General features: G+C 43.0%; 1 protein-coding gene and 1 pseudogene across 2 annotated transcripts in view; one reads left to right on the top strand and one right to left on the bottom strand.

Annotated features, from left to right (window-relative positions):
• Positions 1 to 17404, bottom strand: part of DRC1 (dynein regulatory complex subunit 1) — a 46811-nt gene extending 29407 nt beyond the window's left edge. For both annotated transcript variants that reach the window (XM_012788170.3, XM_012788171.3), the window contains exons 1-3: positions 17166 to 17404; positions 6593 to 6680; positions 593 to 705 (exon numbers count right to left, since the gene is read on the bottom strand). In XM_012788170.3, coding sequence (XP_012643624.1) covers positions 593 to 705; positions 6593 to 6680; positions 17166 to 17320 — 356 coding nt within the window. In that variant the 5' untranslated portion in view covers positions 17321 to 17404. The remainder of the gene's footprint in view (positions 1 to 592; positions 706 to 6592; positions 6681 to 17165) is intronic.
• Positions 11235 to 12205, top strand: LOC105884371 (zinc transporter ZIP1 pseudogene; annotated as a pseudogene).
• Positions 17405 to 21713: the final 4309 nt, after the last annotated feature.

Here is a 21713-nt window from a genome sequence, read left to right as displayed (position 1 = left end):
CCATTCACCTTCTCAGCTTCATCTCTTCTTCCACCACCGCCCGCATACATCCTTCACTGTCGTGCCAGTCCCAAGAGTATCACGTGCTCTCGTGCCTCTCGCAAGTGCTCCCTCTGCCTAAAATGCCCACTTCTCAACTCCTCAAACTCCTACTCATCCCTTACAGCCCAACTCAAATGTCATCCTGCCTAGGAAGTTTCCTCCAATCTCTGCAAACAGAATTAATGGCCTCCTCGTGTGTTTCTACAATTCTTTACACATACGTTTATTTTACCACAAATTATGGTTGGGTGTTTCCATATCTATCTCGACCAGACTATGAATATTACAAGCAGAGGCCTCTCACTCCTTCTGTACCCACACGGCTTGCACGTGCCGGCAATGCAATGCTTGAGGAAGAGAGGAAGAAGGGAAGGAGGGGGAAGGGAGGAAAGGAAAGAAGGAGAGATGAGCGAGGATTCATAAAGGCAGGAAAGGAGATTCTACTAGTTAAGCTGGACAAAGTCACTTTGCAATGATTTGGGAGAATTTAGGGACCCATGGAGAGGATTACCTTCCCGCCCACCAGCTTGCAGAGCAGTGCGCTCCTTACCTCTGACGCTTTATCTCCTCCTCCTCCGCTCTCCTGTGGGTCTCTCTGATATCTGTAGCAACCTGGATATTTGTCACCAACTCAGTACCACAGAGCAGAAGTTTAGCCAATTTCTAAAACCCAAAAAATAAGAATATTTAAAGTTAGAACACTTTGTAAAGAATTTATAAAGTTAGAAACATTTTGCTCAATTGTCTAAACTGTCTAGCCTTCTAGCCATTCAAGCAGGTATCTAAAATTCAAACATCCAAACACTACTTCAAGACTTTTAAGAGTAGAATCTATTTAGCAACCCTTTTCTATCAAGCCACTTGTGATGTCATATTATAGCTTATGATTTAAAAGCACTCTGCAATTCTCACTGCACTTTATTTTCTTTACAGCAGGGCTCAGCCAACCAGTACCCTGGCAGGTACATCCCAGCCCTTTCCCCAGCAGATCCCTAAGTGACTGACACTGCCAGGGTCCCTTCTAAAAATCTCAGTTGGGGAGGTGAGACAGATAATGACAGTTGTCCTCCAATGTTCATTTCCCCTTCTACTTTTTGTAATAGAACACTCAAATTTTTGCTGTGCACGTAACCTCCCCAAATGGGCCTATTTCCCAGACTACCTTGCAGCTATAATATGGTCTGATCAATGCCACATGAATAGAAGTGATGTGTGCCACTTTGAGGTGTGTGCCACTTTGAGGTGTGTCTTTAAAGGAAAAGGTGTATCCCCTCTGCCGTCCACCTTCTGCCCCTTCTCCCAGGCTGGAATGTGGGGCTAAAGCATGAGGTGATGGGCAGATGAAGGCAACCTGAGCAATGGCAGGAGGAGGTGAGGTCCCAGTGTCAAACAGCCCCCGTATCAGCCCTCGACTGTTTATGCTTTGAACTATTAAAAGAAGCAGAGAAAGAAGTTTCTACCTGTTGCAGCTAATGATATGTGGACTCTTTGGTTACATAGATTCTAATACAGGAAAAATTTATAGCTGGTTGCACTGCCCTCCACCTTAATGGGCTCAGGGATTTTGCTATTGGTGTCACCCTGCTAAATCTCTCTTGTGAATTCCACATTCAGTATCTTCACTTCTAGCCTTGTTGTAATGTTGTGATTTCAAGATGCTAAATCCTCTCAACAAAAAGTTCAAGTATCCTTAGGTTTTGCCTAAGTTTTTCCAACTCTGTTTTGGAACTTACAAACTCTCAAATCATGTCTGAAGTAAGAACCTATAAAACTTCTAGACAAAGAAATCACCAAAAATGACCAGAGACTCCACTTCACTACACTATTCTCTGGAAATGTTGAAACGTAGCTCCAATGAAATCAGAATAGAGCCTTAACCCAGATATCCTCTAGATTTTTTTAAGGCCTAAAGCTTTATCGCTTGTACCAGATGGTTTTACGTCTATAAGAAAGTAATGGTTTTCCTGCAGTTTTGAGCAATTTTCTATTTTCTATTCAATGTGAACATCAGAAATTTCTAAAGCAAGTATTTAAGACTCAAAGAAAAATTAAAACTCCAAATGTTACAGTAAGAAACAGACCAACAGACATACCTCTAACATTTATAAGCTCCAGGAAAAGAGTTTAAATCGAGGTCTACATAGCATATATATATAAATATTTAAAAATTGTGATACCATGTAGAAACTGTTAAATAAAGCATATTCTATCCTCCTACTTCAATATCTTCATAAAAATTCAGAAGTCCTAGTTTGAATTCAGACTAGGTGTTCTACTCATAACTAGGTGCTTAAGGGAGAGCCAGCCTTGGCCTCATTCCTCAGTCCACCCCCAGCTCTGTCCTTCAAGCATGTGGATATCCCAGACTGCACATCCAAGCTCCATTTACACCCCATGGCCATCATCGGGCACACGAGTTGCATAACAGTGGCATCATCTGCCCTGAGCAGGATAGATCCTGGGAAGAGGCCCAGGCTGGCCTTGAAGGTGGGTTCAGAACAATTTGAGTAATTTTGGGTTCCATGGGACTTGGTGCTCTAAAGGGGAACTGGGGCTCAGAGTGGACTTGGGGAAAGTCCAATTGAGGGGTTGCATCCACAGGTGGGCTAGAGCAAGACACTGACCCCCACTGTCACCACTTCTATTCAACATTGTTTTAATTGCTGTAGATTTGTGTATGACAGGTCTTAATATCTAGTAGGGTAAGTCCTCCAACTGTGTTCTTCTCCCAGATTGTCTTCACTGTTTTTGACCCTTCACATTTCCATACAAATTTTAGAATCAGCGCTGAACTCGTGGAGGTTCCTGGAGGGTGGCACACCTGAGAGGGCATGGCAGCTCTGAGCCCCTTCCCCCATACCTCACCCTACACAGGTCTTCATCTCTATCCTTTGTGATGTCCTTTATAATAAACCAATAAATGTAAGAAAATGAAAAATAAATAAATAATTTTAGGCTCAATTGTCAAGTTCTATCCAAAAAGTGTGCTGGGATTTTAATTGATTGGATTTATAATCCATGGGCTGTAGGACCTATCTAACACAATAAGGGAAGAAAAAGAAACAAAAAATATAAAAATTGAACAGGAAGAAATAAAACTGTCATTATTTTGAGATGATATGATTATATATGTGTTAAGTTTTTAAAAAGTCCAAAAGAAATTACAGGTAACTATTAGAATTAACAAGTGAATTTGGCAAGGTCACTTGGTACCAGGTAAATATATAAAAACCAACTATTCTATTGTATACCATCAATGAATGATTATAACCTCAACAAAAAGAACAAAAACATTATTGAGCAAAATTAAAGAATATCTAAATAAATAGATGGATATTTTATACTCATGGATATCAAGACCTGTCATAACAATCATCGGGTGTCAGGCAGGTGGGAGGGGGGACGAGGGGATGGATATATTCACACCTAATGGGTGCGGTGCACACTGTCTGGGGGATGGGCACGTGTGTAGCTCTGATTCGGGCAGTGCGAAGGCAATATATGTAACCTAAACCTTTGTACCCCCATAATAATCTGAAATGAATAAAATAAATAATAGCTCATACTATAAAAGAAAAGAAAGACCTCTCATAAAGCTACAGTGATTAAAACAATGTGGAATTGGCAAATAAATATCAATGGAACAGAATAATCTAGAGGCAAAATCACACATATCTGAACACCTGATTCACAACAAAGGTGAACTACAATGCAGTGGGGAAAGGATGATCTTTTCAATTGCTGGGTCAATTAAAAATCTATGTAGATCCGGCAGGCCTGTAATCCTAGTGACTCAGGAGGCTGAGGCAGGAGGATTGCTAGAAGCTAGAAGTTGGAGACCAGTCTGGGCATCATAGCAAGAGACCCCATCTCTACAATTAGTTGGGCATGGTGGCTTATGCCTATAATCCCAACACTTTGGGAGGCCAAGACAAGAGGATCACTTGAGGCTGGGAGTTTAAGACCAGCCTGGGCGGCTGGGAGCGGTGGCTCACGCCTATAATCCTAGCACTCTGGGAGGCCGAGGCGGGCAGATTGCTCAAGGTCAGGAGTTTGAAACCAGCCTGAGCAAGAGCAAGACCCCGTCTCTACTATAAATAGAAAGAAATTAATTGGCCAACTAATATATATAGAAAAAATTAGCTGGGCATGGTGGCGCATGCCTGCAGTCCCAGCCACTTGGGAGGTTGAGGCAGAAGGATTGCTTGAGCCCAGGAGTTTGAGGTTGCTGTGAGATAGGCTAACGCCATGGCACTCACTCTAACCTGGGCAACAAAGGGAGACTCTGTCTCAAAAAAAAAAAAAAAAAAAAAGATCAGCCTGGGCAAGAAAGCAACATCCTGTCTCTGCAAAAAAAATTTAAAAATTAGCCAGGTATGTAGCACACACCTGTAGTCCCAGCTACTTGGGAGGCTGAGACAGGAGGATCACTTGAGCCCAGTTCAAAGTTATAGGGAGCTATGATCATGCCACCACATTCCAGCCTGAGGGCCAAAATGAGACCTTGTCTTTAAAAAAGAAAGAAAAAGAAAATGAAAAAGAAAGAAAAAAAGAAGGAAAGAGGGAGGGAGTGAGGGAAGGAGGGAAGAAAGGAAGGAAGAAAAGAAAGAAAGAGAGAGACTCTAATTAATATCCTCAGAGGGCCTTAAAAGGCATTATTAGCCAGGTACAGTGGCGAGAGCCTGTGGTCCCAGCTACTCAGGAGGCTGAGGCAGGAGCATAACTTGAGCCCAGGAGTTCAAGACTACAGCAAGCTATGATCGGCCACTGAACTAAACAACAAAAAATCAATATAGAAAACTGAACTTTGAGCCCTCCCCTTAGACTATACACAAAAATCAATTCCAGATAGATATATACAAAAATATAAATGGTAGAACAATAAAGCTTCTAGAGGAAAACATAGAAGAATAGCTTCATAAACTTGGAGTAGACAAACATTAAACAGGACCAAAAAAGAATAACATTTTTAAAATGCTTGATAAAGTACAAGGTCAAGGGTAGGGCCCAGCCTTCTCAGGCCTTAGGTTGGTCATCAATACCACCTTGATCTTGAGGAAAGCAGCAGTTTTTGTGTACATTTTCCCTTAATGCCAAGGCTCTTCACTACTTAACTCCTAAGTGAAAGGAACCTTGAAAACCTGCTAATGAAAAAAACATTATTTCTCTGGTTTTACACTCAATTAAAGAATTCTCATGATGAACTGTATATTGGTATTTTCAAGACTCTAATATCCTTTTATCCTACCCAGGAATACCCAGAGATCACTGACTTTTAAATGAAAGCTAAGTACAAAGAGGTGACATGAATCATCTATTTTGCAGTAGGCAAAAGATATGGAACAAGAGCCCATATCAGTCCGATATTCTTCCCACTATAGTAAAATACCTTATCCCTAACACAGTAAAAGTTATTCAATGACCTCTCTGTATCTCTATAATCATATTCAGTAACTTGAATTTTTTTCTCTCAGTAAATATACTTATTTCTGCCAGAAATGATCTCTGCTCTCCATCTATTTTTCTAAGACTGCTCAAATCCCACTTTCTCCATATAACCTTCCCTAACCAGGCCAGTGTGGTGAGCTCTTTTCCATATCTCAATTTACACAGTAACATTATCTAAGAGCCTTTTACTTAGCATTGATTAAATGTAGCATTTGCCAGTTCTGTTTTGCTGTTCTGAACTGCTATTTATCCCTCCTGCACCCCTTGTTTCAAGTCCTTTATTAAGCATCCCGGGAGCCCTGTCACTGCCACAGGAGAGCAATTGATGCTTTTCTTCTTAATGTTTATTGAATACAAACTACGCACTACTCCACGGCTATGAAAAGAGGCTCTTACTCTCAAAGAACTTACAATTTCGTTGGGCACACTGCATGCACACACATTTGAAAAGTCATGCAAGGCAGAAAACTTATCACAAATGAAATGAATGGCACAGACAAGAAGTATTCAATGTGTGGATTGAAGGAGTTCAGGCTGGGTTGAGGAAGCGTCCAAGGAAGAGTTGGGACTTGAGATGGTATTAAACAATGGGAAGGTAGCCTGATGAGAGGAGAGGAGAAAAGAAAATAAAAGGAGTGGAGAGGAGGGAAGAAGGGGAGAATGGAGAGGCCTTGTATTCCAGATGACCAAAGCCATGGAACAGGGATGAACAAGGCCCTTGGAAGTGAATGCGTGGATCAGCCTCTCCAGAGTGGAAGGCCCAGATTAGGTAACGATGGGAGATAAATTTGGAAAGGTAAGATGGGAACAGACTACCAAAGGCCTTGAATGTCCAGGCTACAACATCTGGACTTTATCATATGAATAGTGAATAACCAGCTACAATGCATGAGCAGAGAAGAAACAACCTAAATACAATAAAGTATAATCTGAAAGCTTGCTCCTAGAGAGCTCTCAAATGGGAAAGATTCCAATTCAGTTCTGCCTAGACAGCCACATGGAGTACCTGCTTTCTTCCTAGCTAAATATGGAAAGCATGGTATCACACCCAGCTCTCTAGTCTTCCAGGGCGAACAGGGCCCATCTGCCAACCAGTTCATACCAATCTGCTTTCTTCTTTCTGTTTGTAGCTCTTGCTTTGATCTTCCTCACTCTCCTTCTTCCCATCTAAATATTCTCCAAGTGCTTCCCTGTGATGGAAAAAAGGCAAAGAAATTGAAGTTATTTCTAGTATTTAAATTCTATACTTAAAGATTCCATTGTACTTCATGCCATATATAAAAATACATTCCATATGGCCAAACATTTAAATATTCAAAAACCATAATCATAAAAACATTAAATTAAATATAGGAGAATGTTTGTATAATCTTAGCACAGAGAACCCATCTTTTAGTATATGTGCTGCAGAAGTGAGCACAGAGAACCCATCTTTGAATAAGACCAAAGTCAGAAAAAAAAAGATTGAAAGATTTTATTTCCTAAATTTAAAAATTTTATCCTTGAAAGTCAAAGGATAAACTGATAAAAGATATTTGACAAAATTTGACTATCTATACAGGGTGTCCCAAAAGTCTCTATATAAAGGAAAAATTCTGTAAAATTTTGTAATGAATGTTTTGTAAATAAAGGTACATTTAGCTACAATTTTCCCTTTCCCCTATGTATGGTGACTTTTAGGACACCCTGTATAATAAGAAGTGCTCCTTCAAATCAATACTTCAAATCAATACAGAGACAAAATAGCAAATAGAAAATCCAGCTAGGATATGAACAGGCAATTTACAGAAGAAATGCAAATGGTAAATAGACATTTGACGATATGGTCAGCTTCACATACAATCAGAGAACTGAATCCCTGTGAGGTATCATTACTCTCCTATCAGACTAGAAAAGACTTTAAAGGTTGATAATGTCAGGGATGGACCAAGTGTGTGGGATCCCAACCATTCACACTCCACAGATGGGAATGTAAAGTATAACAACCCATCTAAAAGGCAATATGGCAAGATTTATCAAAAACTTAAACATGCCTCCCCTCTGACTCAACAACTCTATCTTTAGGAATTTTCTACAGAAAGTTTTCACAAGCACATAAAGAAATATGAGCAAGAATGATTATTGCAGCACTGACTATACTAGCAAAAACATGGACGCATTCTACATACATATTAATAGCTGACTGTTTAAATAATTTATGGGGAAACAATATAAGAAAATACTTTGTAGCCTATAAAAAGAATGATGTCAAACCTAGCAGCATGGGCCTGGCACAGTGGCTCACGCCTGCTAATCCCAGCACTCTGGGAGGCCATGGTGGGAGGACTACTTGAGCTCAGGGGTTCAAGACCAGACTGAGCAATAGAGAGTCTGTCTCTACTAAAAATAGAAAAATTAGCCATGTGCGATGGCTCGTGCCTATAGTCCCAGCTACTCGGGAGGTTGAGGCAGGAGGATCTCTTAAGCCCAGGAGTTTGAGGTTACAGTGACCTATGATGATGCCACTGCACTCTATTCAGGATGACCTAGCAAGACTCTGTCTAAAAAAAGAAAAAAAAAAAAACCTAGCAGCATAGAAAGATCTCGACAATAGTTACATAAAAAGAGCCAATTGTAGAATAATATGTAGAATATACAATATAAATTTCCTTTCTAAAACAGGCTCATATATGTATAGGAAATTTCCTGGAAGGACATATGGCAAAGAGATAACAATAATTATTAATACTTAAGGAATGGGAATAGGTTATTAATTATAGAATGGCAGATTTCCTTAAGTGCTAAATTTGACGGTTGATATCTCTGACATTTCACCTTGACGCTTCTTGTGTTTGGGTTTTTGTGTGTGTGTGTGAAGGTACATCCTCAGTCTTTCAAATGCATGTTTTGGCTTGTGATTATCTTTCAAAGTTATTTTAGAGCAATTTTTGTGAAACCATGGATAAGTCAAAAACTTGTGTTATTTTTTAATAAGAGTTACATCATGGAACCAACGAAATGCAGACAGCTCGAAATATCAACAAAGCGTTTGGGAAGGATGTGGCTAATGAATGCACAGTATGTCAATGATTTGAGGAGTTCCATTCTGGTGATTTTAATTTTGAAAATGAGCCACAAGGGTGACCTGAGACCAAAGTGGATAATGATGAGCTGAAAGCTATAGTGGAAGCGAATCCATCTTGATCTATGCATGAATCAGCAGCAGGGTTTGACATTACTATTCCAACAATATTGGACCATTTCAAATGAATGGACAAGGTAAAGAGCTGGATAGATGGGTACTGCATGAATTAAATGAGCATCAGAAGAAAAATCATTTTGAAGCTTGACTTTCTTTGCTGTCACAACATAAAGGTGAACCATTTCTGCATTATATAGTTATATGTGATGAAAAATGGATTCTTTTTGACAATCACAAGTGTTAGGCACAATGGTTGAATAAAGATGAAATGTCAAAACACAGGCCAAAATTGAGAATTCATCAAAGAAAGCTAATGGTGTCTGTTTGGTGGTCCAGCGCTGGTATTATCCACTACAACTTCATGAAACCTAGTCAGCCGATCCCAGCGGACCATTTGGACAAAGTGATGAGGATGCTTGTGATTAAGCCAAGATTGGTCAATAGAGACAGCCCAATCCTTTTGCAAGACAATGCTCAACTACATGTTGCACAAACAACACTGCTCAAACTACACAGGCTGGACTTGGAAACTCTCTGCCAACCACCATATTCACCAGACCTTGTACCAATTGACTACCACTTCTTCCAGGCTTTGGACCACTTCTTGCAAGGAAAAATATTCAATTCTCAAAAAGCTGTGGAAAATGCCTTTTGCAATTTCATCACCACTCGCTCTCCAGGCTTTTTCACTACTGTCATAAACAAGCTACTGTTAAGATGGCAAAACTGTGCTGATAGTTTAGGTGCATGCTTTGATTAATTGGACTGCTTCTTGTTTGAGATACAATAAACTTTTCATTCAAAATCAGACATTTCATATTTAATGACCTAATTAATACTTAAGGAATGGGAATTTAATGACTGAAGACTTCTATTTTCTACATTTTCATATTGCACGAATTTTACAAATAGCGCATGTGTGTATATGTGTGTGTTTTAACCAGAAAATAAGACTAAAAGGGAAAGGGAAGATGAGGTCCCAGCTTATGGACTGCTGTGCAGGAGGCATGAGGGATGACCTCGCCAACCCCACCCTACTTACATCACAGAGGCCCTGCTCTCACCTCTGGCACCCAGTGGCTATGAGAGTTCCCAGTACTGCCTTGGGAAAAATGAAACCAGCATCTAATGGCTTCAACATCCATCAAGACACCAGAAGATCCCTTTATCTCATTCTTTCTTGACCTTTTCTAACTCTGACTTCCATCTCCACTCCCTTTGTTCAAAGTCCAGCACAGTCTTACCTAGTGTTACACCAGTTTTGAGATAAGAGTTGAGTCACCATCCCCCACTCCCAATCAAACTGAAGCCCTTTTTTGTTGTCATTTCATTCACTTCCCTATTCTTATTGAACCTGCTCTTTGTTTTTCTACTAAAGAAACTAATTGTTCCATTTTGCTCAGGTCTTCAGATATTGACAGGCTTATAGTGTTCCCATCACTATGCTAAATGCACTCATTCCTTGACTCTCTACTTCAGCCACCAATTGATTACCAACACTAAGTAATCCCTTCCAACTACCTCCTAATGCAAAGATCAGTGCTTCAGAAAGAAAAGGAACTGTGTACTTCAGATATGCTACAAATTCCTATTATCCAGTTTTAACTTAAATCTCATCAGTGCCTTTTAGCCATCATTTTTGACTGCCTGGCACTGTCCTACCCAATATGGTTGCCACTAACCACATGTGGCTGTTAAGCACTTGAAATGTGGCTGGTCCAAACTGAAATGTGGTATGAGTGTAAAATACACACTATATGGATTTTGAAGAATTTTTTTTTTTGAGACAGAGTCTCCCTCTGTTGCTCCGGCTAGAGTGCCGTGGTGTACAGCAACCTCAAACTACTGGGGTCAGGCAATCCTTCTGCCTCAGCCTCCCAAGTAGCTGAGACTACAGGCATGTGCCACCATGCCGGCTAATTTTTTCTATATATTTTTAGTTGGCCAATTAATTTCTTTCTATTTTTAGTAGAGACGGGGTCTCGCTCTTGCTCAGGCTGGTTTTGAACTCCAAGGTTTTGACCTTGAGCAATCCACCTGCCTTGGCCTTCTAGAGTGCCAGGATTACAGGCGTGAGCCACCATGCCCAGCCAGATTTTGAAGACTTTGAACAAATATAAAATGCAATATATCTCATTAATATTATTTATGTTGATTGCATGTTGAAATGATAATATTTTTATATATTGGGTTAAATTATTTTTAATTTTGCCTTTTTCTTTTTTACCATTTTTAATGTCACTACTAGAAAATTTAAAATTACATATGTGCCTGATATTGTATTTCCATTATTCAGTGCTGACCTAGTATATTCCCCTAAGGAACTGTCTCAGACTTTTCTCTCCTCAGATTTGAACTCTCTTTTCGGGGCTGAGACCTCTTTGGGGAAGTTGTTTCCTCACCGAGGCAATATACATGGTCTAAATGGGAGCTGCCATAATCTTAAACACTCTACTTCCTGACCAATCAAAGTCATTTCCCAGGATTTTAAGAATTGGAACTTGAATACGATGTAGCCAGACTGTCGGGAGGTCTGAGAATCATTGGAGCTACCACAACCACCATGGGGCCCTGGGAAGAACCAGAGGTCCTGGTGTGGCACCCAGTGGTGGTAGCTTCAGAGCCCTCAGTTCCTGTGGGGCTGGAGGTGACATTGGGGGCCCTGGTGCTGCTGCTGGTGCTCACGCTCCTCTGCAGTCTGGTGCCTATCTGTGTGCTGTGCCGGCCCAGTGCCAACCATGAAGCATCAGCTTCCCGCCAGAAAGCCCTGAGCCTAGTAAGCTGCTTCGCAGGGTTGTCTTTTTGGCCACCTGTCTCCTGGACCTGCTGCCTGACTACCTCGCTGCCATACAAGAGGTTCTTGCAGCCCTGCATGTGACGCTGCAGTTCCCCCTGCAAGAGTTCATCCTGGCTATGGGCTTTGTCCTGGTCCCGGTGATGGAGCAGATCACACTGGCTTACAAGGAGCAGTCAGAGCCACCACCTCTGGAGGAAATGAGAGCTCTACTGGGAACAGTGAACGGTGGGCCGCAGCATTGTCATGATGGGCCTGGGGTCCCACAGGCAGGAAGAGCCCCAGCATCACCCTCAGCCCTACGTGCCTGTGTATTGGTCTTCTCCTTGGCCCTGCACTCGGTGTTCAAGGGCCTGGCAATAGGCCTGCAGCGAGACTGAGCTTGGGCCATGGAGCTATGCCTGGTTTTACTGCTCCACAAAGGCATCCTGGCCATCAGCCTGTCTCTGTGGCTGCTACAGAGCCACCTGCGGGCACAGGTGGTGGCTGGCTGTGAGATTCTTTTCATGCATGACACCTCTAGGCATTGGGCTGGGTGCAGCTCTGGCAGAGTCAGCCAGGCCCCTGCACCAGCTGCCCAGTCCGTGCTAGAGGGCAAGGCAGCTGGCACCTTCCTCTATATCACCTTCCTGGAAATCCTGCCCCAGGAGCTGGCCACTTCTGAGCAGAAGATCCTCAAGGTCATTCTGCTTCTAGCAGGCTTTGTCATGCTCACTGGCCTGCTCTTCTTCCAAATTTAGGGGGCTTCAAGAGAGGGGCAAAGGAGATTCACTATCAGGTGCCCTATTCTCCTTCCTCTCCCCCAATGTGTGGGAATAGGAAGGAATGCGGAAAGGAAGTACTGAGGACCCAAACATTCTCTGGGAGATAGAGATGGAGCTTTTGGGACTATCTCACCAATGAGAGGGAAGTGGACAGACAAGAGACTGGCCCCAGGCCCAAGGATCAAGAGATGGTCAAATCAGGCCGGGCACGGTGGCTCACACCTATAATCCTAGCACTCTGGGAGGCCGAGGCAGGCAGATAGCTCGAGGTCAGGAGTTCAAAACCAGCCTGAGCAAGAGCAAGACCCCGTCTCTACTATAAATAGAAAGAAATTAATTGGCCAACTAATATATATATATATATATATAAATTAGCTGGGCATGGTGGCACATGCCTGTAGTCCCAGCTACTTGGGAGGCTGAGGCAGGAAGATTGCTTGAGCCCAGGAATTTGAGGTTGCTGTGAGCTAGGCTGATGCCACGGCACTCACTTTAGCCTGGGCAACAAAGTAAGACTCTGTCTCAAAAAAAAAAAAAAAAGAAAGAAAAGAGATGGTCAAATCACTAGAGACATAATCAAGGGAATCAAGGGACATTAGAATTGGGGAAGACACCTGACTGCTACAATTAGAAGATGGACAGTATAGATGAGGACAGACTGATACTTGGGGGCAGGGGTGGAGGTGGGCACCCAGCTGCTGTGGAATAGAGGTATGGAGAGGGCATAAGCCCAGAGTCAGCATCCTGTTGGTTCTAGCCCATTTCAGACTCTGCCACTTGGAGTGGACCCCTCTTAATTTTTTTAGCTCCTGCTATCATATCTATCTCCCTCTTCCCTTTTCCCAGGGTACTAGCGCCAAATGGGTTCTCCCTGCCAGTTTTGGTACCTTCTCTGGCCTCTCAGTCCTTCCCACTCCTCTATTTTTAAAGTGCCAAACAAATCCTCCCCCTCCCTCTCAAAGCACAGTGATGTGGCACTGAGCCCTGCCCAACACCTCAATGAAGGGGGCCTGCTTGTTCTTTATTTTGGTTCCAGATCCTGGGGTGGGGAAGAAATGTTTTCTGGGCTGGCGTGGGGGAAGGATCGGACAGCTGCAGCCCCCTACTGTGGTTGTACGCTAGGAATACAGGACATGGACCTGGTGCCCCATGCTCATATGATAAACACTGAACTGCCAAAATGTCTTTTTATACCCGAGGAGCCCAAGGATGGAAGGGGAAGGCCTATCCTTAGGGTCATTTTGGGGGAAGGAGGGCTGTACCTAGGGCCATATTCTCTAAATCTATTTGGGACATGTTATCTAAATAAAAGATATTTCTATATTAAAAAAAAAAATTGGAACTTGATTGATGTTTGCCTGGGTTTAGTTCTAAGTTAGAAATAATTTTCTTTTGGTGTTTCCTTCCAGTGTTGCTATTTAAGAAACCCGAAGAAATCCTGAAGACTTTTTATCCATTACTCCTTTCTTTATATGTGACTATTTTAGGGGGTCTTGTTTTTGTTTTTTTCACTCTGGAAGCTTGTGGGCTCTTTTTTTGTTCTCGGTGTTTTTTCTCAATCGTGTGCCTTAGGGTGCGTCCATTTTCATCCATTGTGCTGGACATTTTCAATCAGGTGGTCCCCTTCAATCAGGAAACTCATGATCTTCACATCTGAGAAATGTTTTTTTATTCTTTCAGTGATAAAGTTCTCTCCCCTCTGTCTTCTCTGTCCTGTCTTTCTGAATCTAGAAAGGATATACTAGATCTCCTGTACTAGTCCTCTAATTTTTAAAAAATCTCTCTATGAGTCTGTTTTTCTTTTTGCTCCATCATCTAGGAAATTGTATCTCCTTTATTTCCCAGCCCTTCTGTTTTCCATGCCTATATTTTTAATTTCCAAAGAGCTCTATTTTTTTTTCCTATGAACACTCCTTTTAATGGCATTCTGTTCTCATTTCTTTCTTTTTCTTTTTTTTGAGACAGAGTCTCCCTTTGTTGCCCAGGCTAGAGTGAGTGCCGTGGCGTCAGCCTAGCTCACAGCAACCTCAAACTCCTGGGATCAAGCAATCCTTCTGCCTCAGCCTCCCGAGTAGCTGGGACTACAGGCATGCGCCACCATGCCCGGCTAATTTTTTCTATATATATTAGTTGGCCAATTAATTTCTTTCTATTTATAGTAGAGACAGGGTCTTGCTCTTGCTCAGGCTGGTTTCGAACTCCTGACCTCAAGCAATCTGCCCACCTCGGCCTCCCACAGTGCTAGGATTATAGGCGTGCATGAGCCACCACGCCCGGCCTGTTCTCATTTCATGGTTGTCATATCATCTTTTTTTTCTCTGAGGATCTTAATACATTTTTTTGTGGTTTTTTGTTTTTTCTTCCTACATAGCCTCAATTTCCTCTCAGCGCTTTTTTCTGCTTGTTCATTTTGGTATCTACCTTTTGTGTTAAAGACTTTCCTCAGACGTGTGGAAATCCGTGGTTACCACCTCATGATAAGACTAAAAAGTTAATGAAAAAAGTTAAATTAAAACATTGGTTTAGGCCGGGCGCGGTGGCTCACGCCTGTATTCCTAGCACTCAGGGAGGCCGAGGCAGGTGGATTGCTCGAGGTCAGGAGTTCGAAACCAGCCTGAACAAGAGCGAGACCCTGTCTCTATTATAAATAGAAAGAAATTAATTGGACAACTAATATATATAGAAAAAATTAGCTGGGCATGGTGGTGCATGCCTGTAGTCCCAGCTACTTGGGAGGCTGAGGCAGTAGGATCGCTTGAGCCCAGGAGTTTGAGGTTGCTGTGAGCTAGGCTGACGCCACGGCACTCACTCTAGCCGGGGCAACAAAGCGAGACTCTGTCTCAAAAAAAACAAAAAACAATGGTTTAAAAATGAACAAATAAACACTTAAAAGTGTTTTGCAAAAAAAAAACCAAAAAGAAATCCAGACAAAACAACTCTTATGAACTACTTTTTAAAGTTGTTTTCACTTATATAATTTGAAAACTTTGAGTTCCATATTCTAGGTGTTACTGAGTGTGTAGCTCTCATCATTTTCAAATTGTTCTCCAAATTCTTGCACATCTAGTCTGAGAGGTACCAAAGATCTAAAGCTACACGTATAACGGTAACTTTCATGACAGTTTAGGAAAAGGACACTACTACTATCAGTTTACATGTCACTATCTTCACAGGAGCTGCCTAGGTGTTGCTGAAGAAAGAGCTATCTTTAAAAAAAAAACTACCTAAAAGATGGTTTATTTACTTATACGTACACAAATACCTGATTATACAGAACCCAAGAATTTAGGGAAAATAGAGCCAATTTAGTATCATTTCAGTCTAAGTCTGTAAGTCATTTGGAATCCTGTAATATGGTGACAGGATAAAGAGAAAAAATACATTTTAATAGTATGACGAATATATATTTGAACACTTATAAAAAAGCTGACGGGAGCTCTGAGTGCAAGAGTGTGCCTTAGTAACTGTGAACTTCATTGTGGGCTGGTCGACTTGGCCTGTTCTGTGGGCAGACCTGGAAGTCAGTATCTTTAGCTCTTCTTTTTGGGCTGATCAGAGTCTACAGAGAAACTTCTCCAACCTCCTGCCTGGAGGGTGAAGGCTGAAGTGCCAGCATTCCAAAAACAGGGAGGAGGAGAACAGGAAGGTCTCAGCATCCAGTGTGAAGTGTTCCCTGAATCCCCTCGTTTTTAGTGCAGTATCCTTGCCTCATCTCTGTCCCACATCCCCGGAAACCATAGACCCTAGGCTTGACTTTCTCCAAACCTCCAGTCTTCTGCACTAAGGAGGAGAAAAGTTCTGAGCATCTAGCTATTAATTTTCCAATCAATTGTCCTTCTTCGCCTCAGGTGGAATCCTATACAATAAACCATCTGACCAGGTGACTTACTACATAGCAAAAGAGGTGCAGAAGTGGGCCTATGACTACTGGCCCTATCACATACTGTACATTCCAGAAGTGACCAGCCTGCCAGTGTTGAATGGCCTGATGGAGGCACGGGTGAAGCACCAGCTTGGAGGCAATGCACTAGAGTGGCATGCCATCATCCAGATGCAATAATTGCAGTGAGTCAGAGACTTCTCTATGACTGGCCCAGTAGAAAAAAATACATGGGCCTGACAACCAATGTGTAGAGAAGCTGGAGTGGCCCCACTTATCATCATTCATAATGACCCATTGGGGGACTTTGTGCTTCCTGTCTCCACAACTCTGGCGACGTCTGCAAGGTCAAAAGTCCTGGTCCCCACAGGGGTGTGCGCTTGCCAGGGCACAGAGAAAGGATCTTGCTGAACTATAAGTTATGAACTACAAGTCCCACCTGGGCACTGTGGATTCCTTATGCCCAATGACCAGAGGACAAGAAGAGAGGTCACGTCTGGTTAGAGCAACTGATCCAGACTGGCAGGAGAAGGTATAAGTGCTATGACACACGGAGGACATTCAGGAATTCAGGTGCCTTGTGGTCCTCCTTAGCCCACTGTAACTGTGAATGGACAGGTACAGCAACTCTAGCCTGAGATGCAGATGGTCAGGAGGGTCTCAGACCCTTCAGGAAGAAGGGTTTCTGCTACATAACCAGACAAGCCACTGAGACCAGCAGAAGTGACAGCTGAGGTCCACCACATACTTGTGGAAGGAAGGCAGGCTGGCGGGAAGGAGGACAGACCCCAGAGCGCAGGTCACGGAGGCCTGAATGCCCCGTGGGCGCCCACAGCGCCGGACAGATGGGTTTTTCCGTCTGACTTCACAGCAGTGTGCTGAATGTTTTCACATCCCACACTGCTTGAACCTTCTGGAAGAAACGTTCTCTATCTCATTAAGAGACCGCGCTCCCCTCAGGGCACACCGATCCCTCCCGGCAGGGCTCACACCCCAGGCAGGGGCCCTAGCTCCCCGCAGCCGGCTCGGGGCGGCGGACCGCCCAGCCCCGCTCACCGCCTCCGGGCTTCCAGGCGCGCCGCGATGCGCAGGCGCCGGGCCTGGATCCGCTCCTGAGGGTTATCGGAGTGTATCGAGGGCCCGAGAATCGGGGTGGATGACTGCTCGTCCACATTCGGCTCCAGGACCCCCAGCGACCCTGGCGGATTCATGGCAGGCGCCCCGGCTCCCCGGCAGCTCCGTGCGCACCGCCGCCGGACCGCCTCCCGGTTGCTAGGAACAAGCGGTTGCCAAGGAAAGGCCGCCTGAGCCGCCGGATGGTTGCGCGCGCAGCTCTCCAGGCCCCGCCCACCGCCGTTCGAAACCGTGTATCCCAGGTTTGGGCTTGGTTCCTCTCCTGAGGTTAGGGTGCCGGTACCGTCCCGACCCTCCACGAAGGCCCAGTCTTATTAGCGGAGCTGTGGAGTCTGACCGCGAGACGAGAAGCCTAAAGAGCGGGGCCGAGTTGTGGGGTTCCTCACCTACCGACCCTGACGGCTAATTCACCCTTCATTCATCAGACAGAACAGAGCGCCTACCATACGCCAAGCGCTGTGCTAGCGCTAAGGATATAGAAGTTGTCCTTTCCTCGTGGAAAGCACAGAATAATAGGTATGCTTTGTATGCATGTAGTCTCACTCTCGCTGGGGCTGGCCTCCAGCTCCTGGCCTCAAGCGATCCTCCCTCCTCAGCCTCCCAACGTGCTAGGATTGCAGGCATGAGCCACTGCGCCCAACCATCCATTTATTTTTTAGTTCCTACTTGATGCATCCGGCCCCCATGTCCTCCAGAATGTGAAACCACCCTGCCATCATACATATATTGTATATGTAGCAAGAGATTGTTGTCTTCCACAGCAGTTTTCAGTAGCGCTGAAACCTAAAACAATCCCACCATCACCACCTGCAATCAAATACTTACAGAAAGAGGATAAAGAAAAGGGGAGCCGAGGGAAATGGGGCGGGAGAGTAAAAGTTACGAATACAGAAGCACGCTTAAACTCTCAAAGCAGCCCTGTTCCCTGAAAGGCACTATTTCCTGGGCTTTTTGTGTCTCATTGCCAACAAAAATGGTGTTCTCATTGAGAATGAAAGCCCTTTAAAACCAAATTGGATACCATTTGACAGAGTTTTGTCCCATTAGCCACTGGGAAATTAACAAATGGGCACTGGGTGAGTAGTGAGAAAATCCTAGTCCTGCTCTGACACCTTGGACAAGTCACAACTTGAGGACCATGTTCTCAGCTGTTAAATGGTACTTTCTGGCTGCCTACTCAACTCACAGTTAACTGTGAGGCCAAGAAGATAACCCCTTTGTGAATAAGACCTAACCAGAGTCTGCAAGTGCTAGAGAGATTGAAGAGTGCCAGAACCACGGAATAGCCTGAAGAGTCAGACAGGTGCCTGGATCCTTGTGCATACCTGCCTAGATGGTGGTGGGAGGGGCAGGGGAAGCTTCTAGGCTTCAGGGCCCTCTGCCTAATCTCTCTCTCCTTTGGCTGTAACCACAAACTCTTTTGGGTTCTGTTCCTTATTTCCACTGTCTATCAAGAGAGAAACAAGTATATGTACATGCATGTGTGGCTGGGAGTAGGATGCCATGAAAAACTCAGTGGGAAAGAGCTGTTACATAATAGGTAGGTGAGAGAGCAAAGGTACCATAAAAATCCATAAAGAGTGATCAATGAGATACTTGGCCCTAAAGTTGTCTGTCCCCAGATGACACTTGAGAGGTCTTTTGTAATACGGAATCTGACTCCATGTTTTGCTGTTTGGGTTTGTTGACAGCTTTGAAGCTTTACTCCCTCTTTCTTCTCCATCTGGGCAAGCTGTTAAAAAAAAAAAAAAAAAAAAAAAGCCTGGGTGCTATCTTTTTTGGTGCTGGCAGGAGATTCCAGCCACAAGCACTGGTTATCCTCATCCCAGCGCCACACCACCGTCACAACAAAAGCCCCAACCCAGTCTCCATTCTTGGCTCTCTCCAGCCATTTTCTGACCAGCTACAAGGCCCTCCTTGCTGCAACGGACAGCCTCAATTATGTAATAAACTTTTTTCATAGGTGTGGGAAACTGAATTATCATAGGCAGTTAATGGGTCTAGGTTATAGCTCCTTGGGTCAGAATTAAATCAGTTTTACTCGGCACTGCACACATAGCACCTAGCACAATATCTGAGACGTAGTTAAGTGCTAACCAAATATTTTTTGAAAGAAATGTACACAATGTATCTGTATGCTCACTCCAATTCTAATATTAAAAACTGGATATGACACAAAATCCACCAATAGGGGAATTGATAAAGTAGTCATGGGATTCTAATACAATGTAAGAATGAACCTGACCTAGAGAGACATCCAAAATGTATCAAATGACAAAGGGAAGATGTAGCACAATATGTAGAGTATGAATCCAGTTTTATTTGAAATATAGTGTGTACATAAGAAAAATGGAGGGAGGACCACAAAGTAGTCACTATCTGTGGGGGCTAGTCTTATGGGTGACTTCCACATTCTCTATTCTTAAAAAAAAGTTTACAATCAACCTAAATCACTTTTGATTCAATAAAACAAAGCTTATTTATTTATTTGTTTTTTTAAAAGACAGCTGATGGGTTAGGCACAGTGGCTCATGCCTGTAATCCTAGCACTTTGGGAAGCTGAGGCAGGAAGATTTCTTGAGGCCAGGAGTTCAAGACCTCGTCTCTACAAAAAATAAAAAAATTAGAAAAAAATTTAAAAAAAAAAAGAAAAAGACAGGTGGTAGGAGATCCTGAAGAGATGGAGGCAGGCGGGATTAGGGCTATCAGATGAGAGGGACTTGGGGAAGGGGTGTAAGCAACGTCCATTCACCTTGATGTGTGACCAGCATCCAGTCTGCTCCTCAGCTGGTCGGCAATACTCTAAAACGCAGACCTGTTTTGAGAACTGATAAGCTAATAAAGGCAGAGCATATAGAGAATTCATTAATTTTAGCAAGAAACCACAATCATTGCACAAGGCAGTGTGTGTATTCATGCCTTGTGACCAGCACATCTCCGCTGACTGAACTACAAAGAGAATCAAACTATAATTGGGAAGTTCCTTGACATGTAGGATTGACTGCAGGGGGTTCTGAGGCCCTCAGGGGGATAATTTGCCACAAGAACAGTCGAGTCCTTGATGTATGGCATCCTCATCTCTGGGAGGTTTTAAGTGATAAATGCAAAATCCTTTGCTAGGATAAGGCTGGCCACCTACCTGCAGCTTATATAGTCTTTTTCCAGGAAAAGAATGCTGCACTGATTAGACTTTGCCTTATTAAGTCAAGTCACATTTAATTCTACATCCATAAGTTTACACTAAATCACCTTAATTGAAGTGTGTGAATGTTGGCAAATTCATCAAACATTTAGATAATTTCTTGGTTTATTCCTATCTCCCAATTTGTGTAAATTTTACTAATTGGATCCTGATGAGGCAATCTTTTTTATTCATTTTTAGTTATTTTTGGAATTGCCTCACCATCACCTTCATATATTGCCTACAAAAAGTACCAAGGAGGGAACAGAGATGGGAGGAGGGGCAGGGAAGTCATGAACTGTGTCCTATGGCTTAGAAAAAAGTTCAAATGGGAAAAATAGGGAACTGGATATTACCAGAAACTGAATACCTACCTTAGACCATTCACCGTATTAAGCACTCTACATGCATTATTCTCATTCAATCCTCATAATGCAAAACTGAGGTAATATTAATCCCATTTTATAGATGAGGAAACTGAGGCATAGAAAAAAATAAGTAACTTGCTCAGGTCAAAGGTTGCATAGTTGAACATGACTAAGAAACACTCAGAATAAAAATAAGAGGAAAAATTGAAGGAACAGATATAAAGTCTTCTTTCAGGAAATTTGTGAGCAGAGGAAAAAAAGATGAGGGGGAAGAGAGGAGCAAGACACTTTGAGGGCACAGGGTCCTTGTAAGTTTTGGTAGCCCCAAGTGTGGTTATATACCCTGAGATTTACCAAAAGAAGGGAGGTAATAACTGCTAGCACAACCAGAAGCTGGCAAGGCAGGGGAGTAAACGCACATTAGCTGGAGCACAGCCTGGGCGGTAACATGGGGCATTTCCTTCCTCACCATCTTCAAATCTGTCACTGAAAAATTTTTTTAAATGCCCACTGCCAAAGCTGGGAGATCAATTCTGATGCAAAAATGAGAAATATTCTCCTCAGAAACAATGTTAGATAATGGACATTATGGTTTAGATACTATAATTTAGCTGTTCTAGGTGTGGATTAGTAAGTTTTTGTGGAATTAATCTGGAAAATTAATACCATATGTTAACACTTTTCTATAGGAAAATGCCTCTGAGGAAGGAACCGTCACCTTGCAAACTATTGAAGTGTGACCCAGTAATCATGAGGACTATATACACTGCCCAGAACCCAGTTCTAGGGGAGTCCAGAGCAGTTTACTATGAACAGCTGTTACTGCCACTTGCCTTGTACTCTGTTTTCTGAAACAAGTCACAGGATCACACACCACCAGGAGGAAGCAGGTTGGGCTTTCTTAAAAAACAAAACAAACAA

The sequence above is a fragment of the Microcebus murinus genome, chromosome 3, assembly GCF_040939455.1.
Source record: "Microcebus murinus isolate Inina chromosome 3, M.murinus_Inina_mat1.0, whole genome shotgun sequence".
Taxonomy (NCBI): domain Eukaryota; kingdom Metazoa; phylum Chordata; class Mammalia; order Primates; family Cheirogaleidae; genus Microcebus; species Microcebus murinus.
Note: the sequence above shows the minus strand (reverse complement) of the source record. Positions and strands in the feature narration are given on the sequence as shown.